Source organism: Eleutherodactylus coqui, chromosome 9 (genome assembly GCF_035609145.1).
Source record: "Eleutherodactylus coqui strain aEleCoq1 chromosome 9, aEleCoq1.hap1, whole genome shotgun sequence".
Taxonomy (NCBI): domain Eukaryota; kingdom Metazoa; phylum Chordata; class Amphibia; order Anura; family Eleutherodactylidae; genus Eleutherodactylus; species Eleutherodactylus coqui.
Genome location: NC_089845.1, coordinates 88420928 through 88433208, shown reverse-complemented (window position 1 = coordinate 88433208; position 12281 = coordinate 88420928). Strand labels below are relative to the sequence as shown.

Here is a 12281-nt window from a genome sequence, read left to right as displayed (position 1 = left end):
GTGTTAGTCAAAATATATTCCTGGTTGCTGACTTTGTGTTTTGGGGAAGTGTCCTTTCACCTCAGCAAAGGCAGTCCAACGCTAATCCTGCCACAATATTATGGAAAAGAAATGCTGCATTTTCATCAACAAGACAGCGTCTGATTGGCTTTAGGTTTGGCGTCGTCTCACTGCAGATTTAATTTGGAGCCAATGTCATTAAAAACTATCTTCACCGTAAAGAAGAACAGAGGGTCCTGGAAGTTATGATATGGCCCCTCACACAGCTCCGATATCATTATCATTGAGTCAGTCTGGGATTACGTGAAGAGACAGAAGGATTTGAGCATGCCTACATCCGCAGAAGATCTGTGGTTGGTTCTCCAAGATGTCTGGAAAATCTGACCAGCCAAGATCCTTCAAAAAACTGTGGACCAATACACCCAGAAGAATCAATGCTTTTTTAAAGGGAAAGGGTGGCCAAACCAAATATTCATTTGACTTGCATTTCTATTTTGGCCATTCACTTTGAATTTTGTTAATTGGCCAAAAAAGTATTAACACTTCTATTTTAGAAAGCTTTCTTACTTTGCACCTTTTTTCCACACCGGTGTGAATCTTTTGCACAGTACTGTATATATCACACCCTTTTTAAAAATAATTAAATACATTTTCTTAATTGAAGCAATCGCATAGTTAGAAAAAAAATTAACTACAAAATATCCCTGCACTCTATTTCCGCACTGCCTGCAATCTAGAATGTCTTATCTTAAACAGACTGAAACAAACTAAAGATACTGATGGTGTATTCTTTGAATGGGCCATCACAGTTTAATCTTTGGGGCTACACCTATGGACTCCACTATCATCAGAACAGAGCATCACTGTGGCTTGCTCACTTTAAAGAGTCTGAGCTTCAGTACCAGATAGTCATATTTGGAGGCTTGTCTGGATAAACAATGAAAATGCCTCCATATTCATTGGATGCCAATAGCCCGTTCATTCTGCTGATCAGCGGTGATCCTAGCGGTTGAATCCCCATTTGTCAAACATTGATGGTCTGTCTGAAAAGGCTTGTAACAAAATTACTTGTCCGAGCAGGCTCGGGGGCTCACCCCCCCCCTACCACTTACCCCCGCCCCCACCCCACACTTACTTCCGCCCCCCCGAGCCTGCTCGGACCAGTAAGCAGTTACTCGAGAAGAGCGATGCTCGCTCGAGTAACTGCTTTTTCCGAGTGTGCTCACTCATCTCTATTTATTACCTATCCGTTGGATAGGTGATAAAAGTCAGATTGGTTGTGGTCTCCTGCTGAGATGGCCACCTATCCTGAGAACAGCGGTCCTATTTCCCCCATCCCTCTTACTGTGTGTTTACTGCACCATCCACAGGGAGGAGATTAAATGGAGCTATGGCAGGGCATGTGCAGTGCGCCACTCCATTCACCTTCAATAGGCCTACCAGAAATAGCCAAGTACAAGTGCTTTGCTGTTTCCATCAGCCACTATGAAATGAATGGAGCAGTGGCCGTGCACACTCACCATTGCTATATTCAACCTGACACCACTTTTGGTGACAGAAGCATTCCCGAAGTGAAGAGAAGAGGGACGTGGGTCCCCTGTTCTCTGGATAGGTGGGAATCTCAGTCGTAAGACCTACACTGATCAGACTTTTATCACCTATCCTACGAACCTGTCATGCCTCCACAGCATGACCATAAATTAAGATAGTACTGTTAGGGGAAGTGACAAGGAGCCGGTTGATGTATTTTCTAAATTCACCCGCTTTCGAGATCCAGCAGTGCCCCCCGTGAAGAAGGCAAACGTCATGAAAATCTGCCTCTTGAGAGTCCCATGTACGCTATCTGCCATAGACTTGTATACTTCAAAAGGGGAACACATCTTGATCGCGGGAGTACCAGATTATGTCCCCTAACAGCAGCAAAACTTAGTTTATGTGGGACGTTGCAGATTCTCTTTAAAGTCTAAGCCATCAATGCTTCAATCTAAAAAATTCCCTTTAGCTTCACAGAAAGATATAGAAAAGTGCCATTGGGTATTCTATTATATATACCTTAACTAAGTTCTCACACAATGTACAGGTCGGTGGTGCTTAAGCTCTGTCTAATAGGACAAAATAAATAAAAATATGCTATGAAAACTACAAATATACTCTTTTCATGTACTTGGCAAACAAAATCATATTTCCTGTTGACTCCAAGGCACCAACATATTCTACAGCTTTTAACAGAAATCGTAATCGCTTACATAATTCGTTGAACATTGTTCTTCCTCTTTACAAGTCACTGGTCAGACCACATATAAAACATTAAGTACAGTTCTGGGCACCAGTACTCAAGAAAGACCTTCAGTGGGTCAAATGTGGGCAAGATAAGTAATAAATAGAATGGGTGAACTACAACTGACAGATAGGTTATCCAAATTGGGGTTGTTTAACTTAGAAAAAGATGGCTGAAGAGCAACCTTATAATGTATAAATATATCAGGGGACAATTCAGAGATCTCTCCCATCATCTATATATAACAAGGGGGCATCCTCTATGTCTAGAGGAAATAAGGTTTCTGGTCACCGATTACTTCAGAAGGGCTTTCTTGTCTTCCTATGGACTAACATTACAGCATAATAAGCTGAACTGAATGAATGTATGTTTTTTTCAGCTTTACAAATTCAGTTACTTTGTATATTGTCTCTAGTAAGTCTCATTTGGTTTCCCTCCGTCATATATTAGAGCCAAATTAATAGGAAGTCAATTAACTACTAAGTATGGGTCCATAAAGTTACACGTTTTTAGTCTGAGGATCTAAAAGCACTGTGAAGTTTCTGTTTTTCACTAGTGGTGTACATTAATGTACCAAAAAAAAAAACCTCTGTGAAAAAGCCCTAACATAATAAATAAATACATGGCAAAACCATGATATTAACCCCTGGCAACACCATCTAGGTGACTATACCCTTAACAACAGTACGAGTTCCCCTCTACAACTGCAATATTAGTTTCCGTCCTAAAATAATTGGGAATCAAATTCTAATTATTTTAATCAGGCTAAATCAATTACGGCCTGATAAGACTTGTCTTATAAATATCAGAACATGTTTGATTTAGATTACATCAGCCTTAATATCGAAAAGCCATTCTAGAAATTTATGACATGATGACAGAGTTACTGGTCATTTACCCCCTCCCCCTGCCGAAAATCTCTGTGGGGGTTCCCTTCATCCCATTGCTTGCAATGGGTGGCAGCAGCACCGACCCCATTGAAAGCAATGGGACAGCATCGCGCTCCTCTGCTACAGTGCTGTCACAGTGTTCAGTGATGAGGACACTCCCTGCAGGGATGAAGGAATCTCCTGGCACAGTAGTGGCAGAGAAGCATGATCTTCTCCCTGTATATTCAATGGGGCCGACACTGCCGCCAGGCCCCACTGACAACAAGGTGAAACCCCTGGATGTGACATCCATGGGTTTCACATCCAAAGAATCCCCAGCTGCAGCTGTCACATCTGCAGCAACAGATATCCTCTCCCATTGCTTTCAATGGGGCTGCACTATTTATGTGCAAATCTGACTATTGTGTGACCGCACAAGTGCGAATTAGAAACTCATCTGGAGCTTCAGTCACGTGTTTTTTATGCATGCATTCTGCGGTTTTTTTCACGCACCCATTCATGCGTGAAAAAAAACCCGCTCGTCAGACTGAGCCCTTAAATTGATCCATTATTGTGACTAGCAGACAGCTTCAATGTTTCCCTATGTGAAACAAAGTTGCAAGTGGCTGTGTAAAAAAAAATCCCATCATGTCCCATGCATTTTTTGTCAACAGTGAAAAATTGAAGTCTGTGATGTCATGCTTTTTAAACACAAATTGGTGAGAAACTGTGGGCTGATCCATAGCTAGAGAAAGCAGAGAACATATACCAGATTCGTATGGGGTGTTACTGTACATAACATTTGCAACATTTGCCAGTTTGCCCTATTGTAAATCCAGTCTGTTAGGTTTTAATATCAGGACATCTGTCATCTCAATGCCTTTGTTTAACCAAGATGATAAGAATGATGGAATTTTGTATATTTGTTCTACAACTCATCATTCTGCAACATCTGACAGCTCACACTTCTATTCTTGCCACGCTGGATCCTTTCTATAGCAGTGCCTTTACCACTGATGAGTTAATGCAGAGCTGCTTTGTCTAATAGCAAATTATTAGGAGATACTGCACTGGAATAATAATGTAGCAAACAGATACAACAAAAGCTGCACTGGTGAGAATTACATTTGAAACCAATAAAGGATAGGCTGTACCGTATATTACAAGAGGTTTTTACTTTTTTGTTATGTGTAGGTAAATAAATTAAACTGGTGAATTTTATTATACAGACTAGACAGATAACCACTGGGAGAAAGATTAAAAGCTGATTTGCATGAAAAAGTGGCACTGTGTTTCAATGCACCATTCGCATCACGCAGGGGGAAGGAACTCTTTCCTTTTTGCTTTTCATATTGCTTTAGCTGGAGAAATAGATTCTGCTTTTAAACCCACAAATTGCTATAGAAGTTTTACAGTTGGCTAAACTCCTATCTGCATCGTCATGTACAATACACGGCACTAACCTTTTGGAATACCCCAAATTCCAAAAACATTAAAGAGGTTATTACTGTCCCAGGTAGGGACAATGAGAATATACCCACCGCTTATCAAGTTAACGGCCCTTGGCTATTCATTGCCGGTAGCATTGATAACTTTGATATTGAAAATGTGTAAGGTGAAGTCAGAAGCGGTAGAGCTTCCCCCGCCGCGGATTTTTCTGCAAATCTGATCCATATCGAATTAGCAACAAAATCGGCATGAATTACAATTCCGCAGCATGCTATGCATTTCCTTGAAGAGTCTGTCCATTGCCTATCGAAACCCCAATCATGGTAAGCTGTCGCAGATCTGTTGTGGCCATATACTCTGTTTAATTGGCCTGTTCATCTTGTACCGGCTCATGTCTGGGGGGGGGGGGGGGGGGGTTACCACGTATAACCTGTGCGTTGCACAGACATGTGATACAAGGTGAGTGCAGTCAATGAAAGTCAATGGACTTTCATTGATACAAGTGCGTGCCAATATGCATGAGAAATAGATTATAGCATGCTGGATTTCTCAGCGTACAACGCAGAGTGAGCCCTATAGTTTTGTATGGGCAGCATATGCAATGATGTCCGTTAGCAATACATTGCGTATTGGCAGCGTTTTCACATGCAACCTTACTATGAAACAGAGCGTCACCCCTTGCATGACCGTGTGCGTGTGATATGCAGGCATGTGCAGCACACTCGCAGCCATATGTGGTCTCTGCGGGCAAACCCGGTGTTTACAAGCATCAGTAAATGCTACGGGGAGAACAACAGCGTTTTACCGATACGGCTGAGGACATGAAGCCTAATTCTGAGGCTCTGTTACTACTGCTCCCATGACTTCCATGTTTAAAGAATCTACGACAGATATGGTTCTATGGAATCTGTCTCTACAATCAAAACAGAATGGGTCGGGGTTTTTTCTAACTGGGTAGAACAGGATGGCAGACTTCACTATTCTAAGCCAGAAGAAATGGGAATTGGATAGAATGGAAGTATAAAATGTGCTGTCCTTAAAATTTCTCGGCACTTTTCCATCAGACATGGCAATGATAGAAATTTAGCTGGAAACAGAAGTATTTTAAGCCTAACTATTGGAATAAAGTTATGAGCAGCCAATAAAGACTTAGGACATAACTACAGACATTTTTGGTTTACAGAATTTGGCTCGTTGACCAAAACCTTAGGCATTAATAAAGTTTCACTGACCGACTTACTTTGACCATCAGTTATTATCACCAATCCCCTCAATATACATTCATATTCAGGTTGGTCTTTCATACAAGCATATTTTTTACATTACTATCACATCCCATCTGTAGTATTGATGCACTATGAGCAATACTAAAGATGTATTGCAGATTTGCAGCAGCTCCCTTTCACACAGTGCACATTTTTCAGTATTTTCTACCTGTTTCTAAATACCAAAATGAGGAGTGGATACTAATCGCACCATCCAATGAGGCTGCGGCTGGCCACAACATCCAGGCAGGGGCGTAGCTAAAGGCTCATGGGCTCAGGTGCAAAAGTTTATCTTGGGGCCCGAAACTTCTTAACCCCTTGCAGAGGCGTAACTTGAAGCTCCCGGGCTCCAATGCAAAACCTGTAACAGGGCCCCCAACTATAATGCTCTATTCATAGTACTGGGCTCCCTATATGGAGAAGAAAGGCCATATGGGACCCCTAAGGCTTCTAGGCCAGGGTGGAACCGCATCCCCTATAGTTGCACCAGTGCATCCAGGCAGAGATTGAATACAGAGGTGGCTCGGCATGTGCACAGCTATTTTCATTCATTTCTATGAGGATTAATGAAACAGCAGAACAAGACCTTAAGTATCCAAGGTGGCTGTACGCTTTTTAAAAATGAATGCAAAATACTGACCAGACCATTTGAAATGATCCTGCCAAACGTAGAAACAGATCTGTGCAACTATATGCCTATACAGTCACATACATCTGCTGGTAAAGGGGTCTACTGCGCTCCATATGTTTTCTTATGCTGTACAGTTGCAACTGCAAAATCCGACGTGCACCAAAGGGGTAAAGATATAGTAGAAAGAGTAGTAAACCTCAACTGTTACATGTACTGTAAATGCAACACAGATGCTGCGGTGTCCACCATACATATTGCTAAGCATCCTGTATGAATTGTTCCTTTCTACCTAGGCCTAATCAACATCTAGAATGCTGCATATGTAAGACTCAGCCAACAACAATTTGCTTGCAATGGTGTCTTCAATGCATCTTCACAGACATTTTGTAAAGGTCATCCAAGTTATCATTGTAATGACTGAGCTGCATACAACTGCCCGTCAATAAGCAAACACGGAAGTGTAAGAAACTGCTTGCAAGGAGACATTTAAGGTCAAACGAAGATGAACGGAAATTGTCAGCCTGTAATAAGAGTTATTTACCTGTCAGCTGACACTGACTGATCTTGTGTTCTGTGATATCACTCAGCGACTCAAACACCTGAAGGCAACTGTCACAGCTGTGAGCGGCGTCTTCCTCTAGTTCTTCCCCCTCCTCCTGCCTTTTCTTGCAATCTGTCGCTTCACCATCTTCAGATTTATCGTCTAGTTTACAGTTGGGATCTGAAAAACAAGAAAGGTTGGACCTATGAAAACAATACAAGCAGCTCAAGAGCAAGAGATAATATATATAAAGCTTTCAAATTGCTAGAATCAAGCGTAAAGATAAAACTGCAACGGCTATGAAAACCATCCATACAAACGTATGTGATACAGATGTAGCAGAACTTCTGTGTTATTTGGGACAAGTCTCACTGACATCAATAAATCGGATTATAGTTTGACAAATTATTATGGTGTACCGAAGAAAGTCTTAAATGACAAATTCAGCACTGCTACATCGCTATATGAAGGATTATATCAGGAAGACCAATTATACTGCATGCATTGTATACCAAAAGCTTACAGTAATGCATAGTGGAGTACATTTATAACATATGTAACCTTTCACATTTTCTACACTCCGTGTGACTGGTGAGGGGTCAGTTCGTTTCTCAGCTAAAATGGGCATATATGTAGCATGGAGAATGGTTTGTCTCAGTCACTGGATCAACATTACAATCTTGATGGTAATAGAACGAAAGGAACGAGAGCGCCACAAATTAATACATTGATGCTGTTCCCATTATAGCAAAAAAATCCTAAAATATATGTCTGAATTACAGACAATTGTACGATCTATGGCTAGTCCTAGTATTAGGACTCATCTTGGAGCTGCCCAACTACAGATATAATCAATGTGACACATATGGCTTTCATAAATTAATTTGACTGACACATTTGACATTGTGACAAAGCAGGAGACCAAATGTAGCAATAAAAGAATATCCTCTCCTGGCCAATAACAAGTAAGGCTTTGTTCACAATTCAGTTTGGAAGTTCCATCGCAGATCCGGCATGAAATGCCAGAGGGAAAATCCCTGCATGAACACAGAGGAGGAAACCGGAATCCCCAAACGCAAATGTGAACATAGACTAAACTCAGCGCACTAAGTGGTCACCAGCTGGACAGAAGGAGACATAGCAAGTAAAGTGTAGATCTAAGGGACTTTTTATGTGGGTGGAATATATCCGCGGGGATGCAGTGGAATTTGCCGCAGCGGAATTCTGCATCACAATTCGCAGAGTGAACTGCAGATTTTGATTTGGAATTGTAGGCTGATTTAAACTATTTTCATCCCATAATCAAGAACCGCACAGAGCCATGTGGATTTTGGTGCAGAATTTATGGCGGCTTGTGGCACAGAATGTCGAAAATTCTGCCCGAAGGTCTCTAAGGGCGATTTCACACACCACGTATCTGCGGCGGGCATTCTGCAGTGGAAAACCTACAGAAATAGATTGGTAATTCGCAGTGGCCAAATCCGCACCTAAATTTGGCCGCCATTTTAACCCTTGTATGTGCAGCATAATTCCAGAGCAGAAATCATCATGATATGGATTTGGAATCTACAAATGCTGCAAATTCATTGCGCAAACCATGTTTACATTCAAATAGTTAATCTAGTCTGAAGTAAAACACAGCAGCAGCACAAATCTCGCCTGTTCTGGACTATAGCGGATGCCTACTTTGAAGTTATTTCGACTCACTGTCAATAAGAAAAGAGCTTGAAAATTGTGAAACACAAAAGTATATCAGAAAGTTGCAGTTTTTTTTATGATACTGGGAATTAAATTTATTTGAATAGAGCTAAAAAAAAAAATTTTTAAATAAATTCAGGACCCTGAAATAAAGTATGCAAAATGGAACAAAAATCACACATTATATATTTGGCCATCTATGTATAATATAATAAGAATGAAGGGCAAGATCATTAAATACATTTTACAATGGAGAAGCAGGCTAGGAGCTTCTAGTGCAGTGATAATGGACCACTGCTGTTCATAGAGTTCACGCACATACACTACTAGATGTCAAAGGTACAGAGGTATTCTTCTCTAAAGCTATATCTCTGTACATATGGCAGCTGATGGAGACAGCAGTCAGATAGTGTACATCTTCTTATTAAAGGCATTGTCCAATACTTTTACTAGTCATTATCTCTCTTCAGGATAGGAACCCCCTCTGATCAGCTGATCCCCAGGCCTGCTGTCAGTACAGACAGCGCTGGAAGAACATGGCGCTGTCCATATTGCAGTGCCCCAGTTTCTTACTGTAGGCACAGCTTCCATTGAATTTAGTTGGAGCTGAGTCTGCAGTACCAAACTAGACTTTTGCAATGTTGAAAGAGCTATCTGCTTCCAGCACTGCCCACACTAGATATCAGTTCATCAGACCCCTGCTAATTAACTACTGATGACCTACACTGAGGATAGGCGAGCAACAGCAACCTTTAAAGGGGTTCTCCAAGTTATCACTTTTATGTAGTTTTGGATCTCCTGTGGCCAAAACTCGATGAAAGTAATATAACTCACCATGGCACTGGACTGTCGCTTCCGCGGTCCGGTGCTGCGAAATTTGACAGGATACATCACCTTGCCAGAAGGTCTAGCGACATCAAGTAAACCTGTCATGTGGGCGTCTAATGTAGGACTCCCGAGGCAGGTTTACGGGACATCACTGATGACGTCCTTGCCTGTCTCCTATTGGCTGCAGTAAACAACCCACGTCATTGCTGCAGACAATATAAACAGAAGACTGGAGCAGCGGCCACCGGTGGAGGGGGAGCAGTGTGCAGCGAGACGGGAGTATTTTAGTTTAGTTTTTTTTTATATTTCAGGTGTCTCTCCACTGCCACCAATGTCAGGTGTTCTCAGAAAACCTTTTCAAAAAGGGCCACACGGCCAGTGTGCTGCCATAAAAGCCCTTATTTTGTAGGGTAGCAGCAAGGCAAAACATTCTAGGGCAACAGCAGGAAGCAGACAGCTCTGTACATGGCACAGTGGCTCGGGTTGGTAGTTCTGGCTGATTCTCATTCATTTCAATAGGACTCAGTCTGTAGTACCAACCCAAAACAGCTAGAAGTGGGACAACCCCTTTAAATAGGTTTCTGCTGGAAAAGTATTTACATGGCTATTGGAGGAAATATCATTTAAGTGTGATGTATTTTGAAAATTGTTCTGCTTGCTCTCAAAGTAGATGGTCCTAGCCTGGTAAGATGGCCATGTCTTCAGTGTACAACTACATGCTAAAACAGGAAAATTCAAGACGTAGCACATGCTTTAATGCTATATATATCCAAACACATCTAAAATTGAGAAACTCTTAAAAATACTGTAAAACATATCTGTGTGTTAACAAAATTAAAATCTTCAAGGACTCCATATCAATAGCTGACAGGCTGTGTCATTATATAGAAAACAGATCTAAATATCATTTTAATGCAGGCAATTCTGCCATACGTTCTAGAAATGGATGCAGAAACTAGATCTCAACAAGACCCCTAACCACATGCTTATTGACAATATATAACATTATACTGCTAGAACCAATGAACTTGTTAAATTTCCCTTTGAAAACAGAAAATCTAAGTTAAAGTCACTCTCCATGTTTCCTTTACTAAAACCCATTTCCTTCAGTTTGTGTGTGCCAATTACCTGATCCCCCATTTCTGGCAGTTTACTAGTCTGTACTTTAGACATTCTGCCCTAGCTATAGCGGTATTGGCTCACAGTGCTGAAAGCTTGTGATGCACAATACGCAGCGGCCAATCGGAAGAGGCAGAGCTGCAGTGGAAAAGGAAAAAGGCAGCATTCTGACCCAATGATGAGACAAAAGGTGGTTCTCAGGCTACTGGTAGACACTGTAGCTAAGGCTTAGTCACAAGTCACAGCTCTGCCTTAATAAAAGATAAGCTACGAAGCAGACAAGTTGTTAGAGCAAGTGCCAGGCTGTCATCCGACAACCACATCTGAAGCAGTTGCCTTCAAAAGATGGCATTGCAGATTAAAGCCCCTTAACAGCCGTCATCAAAAGACGTATGGGCAATCATTGAGGGGTTAAGTATTGAGGAAAATAAAGGGGTATTGTCATGGCTTGCTGACTATGGCAGAGGATTAGGACTGGGATGACATCACGGTGTCAAACCCATCACCCGTGATCCACATGCCAACATATGATCAGTGTCATTTCAGTGCTGGACACTAACAAGGATACTTCTCTGCCAGTTTGTATAAAGATTGGTTGGCAGGGATGCATGTATCCTACCCAGCCAATCAGAGTTAGTTTGTACATCATTTTTGGCTCCTCCTCTCAGTTGCCGGCGATTATACTATCAGTCTGAAGTAGTTTGGTAGCTTGTTGTCTGATCCTGCGTCTCAGTTCAGATAAGCCCATTTAGTGTATTTTATCTGAGATGTTGATACATCTTATCTCCTGCACATTTTGTGGTTTATATTCTGTATAACATCTAACTGTTGCCACATTCCCCATTTCCGTTTAGGGAAAACCAGGGTTGACCCCAGGTTCCTGACATGGGGTTGCCTCTATCAGGGAAGGTATTTCACTTGTATGTACAATATTCTCATGCCAACAGGTTAGGCTCAGTTCCCCACTTTTACATTTCCTTATATACTATTTTGTGTTATCAGAATTTGTACTTCATGTGTATAATCAGTCCTTCAGAAGGACACAATTATTACGTCTGGCTCGGACCTAACAGGCACTTGTTTGAACATCTAAAACTGAGCGCATACATATTCTCATATGAAGAGTGATGATGACTGGTTAGGGTCTTTTACCTTCAGAAAGAGGAAATGGACTGTAACTGGAGGCCCCATTTTAAGATATTAGGTAGTGAAGTGGAACCACACATGGTCATGTCTTCAAAGGTCATAAACCCACATATGGCAATGAGCACTTATAAGCTGCGCACTCGGGGCTGCAAAGGACTTCACAGCAAAGCATCATGGGATGCAGTGATAACACTTTTCAATTTTACAGACCCTGAACACTGTACTCTAGTATCTCCACTAAAAAAAATAAACTAGGAAGGTGAAATCCATGGCCCACTTCATTTAATCATGAAAGTAGGCAAACCAATACCCGCACATAAAGCTTTAAAAACTTTTTAAACCCCTTAATAAGAAATGGAAGCAAAATAAAAACTAGTTTGACAGGGGAACGTTGTGTGCACTGCAGTGTCATTGGTGAGCTAGAAACCAATTGAAATGTTTTGATAAATCAGACTGA

The 12281-nt window shown here is 41.4% G+C and overlaps 1 protein-coding gene across 5 annotated transcripts in view; it reads right to left on the bottom strand.

Annotated features, from left to right (window-relative positions):
* ZNF521 (zinc finger protein 521) overlaps positions 1-12281 on the bottom strand; it is a 332314-nt gene that overhangs the window by 283405 nt on the left and 36628 nt on the right. For all 5 annotated transcript variants that reach the window (XM_066579656.1, XM_066579658.1, XM_066579655.1 and 2 more), the window contains one exon: positions 7034-7213. In XM_066579656.1, the coding sequence (XP_066435753.1) occupies positions 7034-7213 (180 nt within the window). The remainder of the gene's footprint in view (positions 1-7033; positions 7214-12281) is intronic.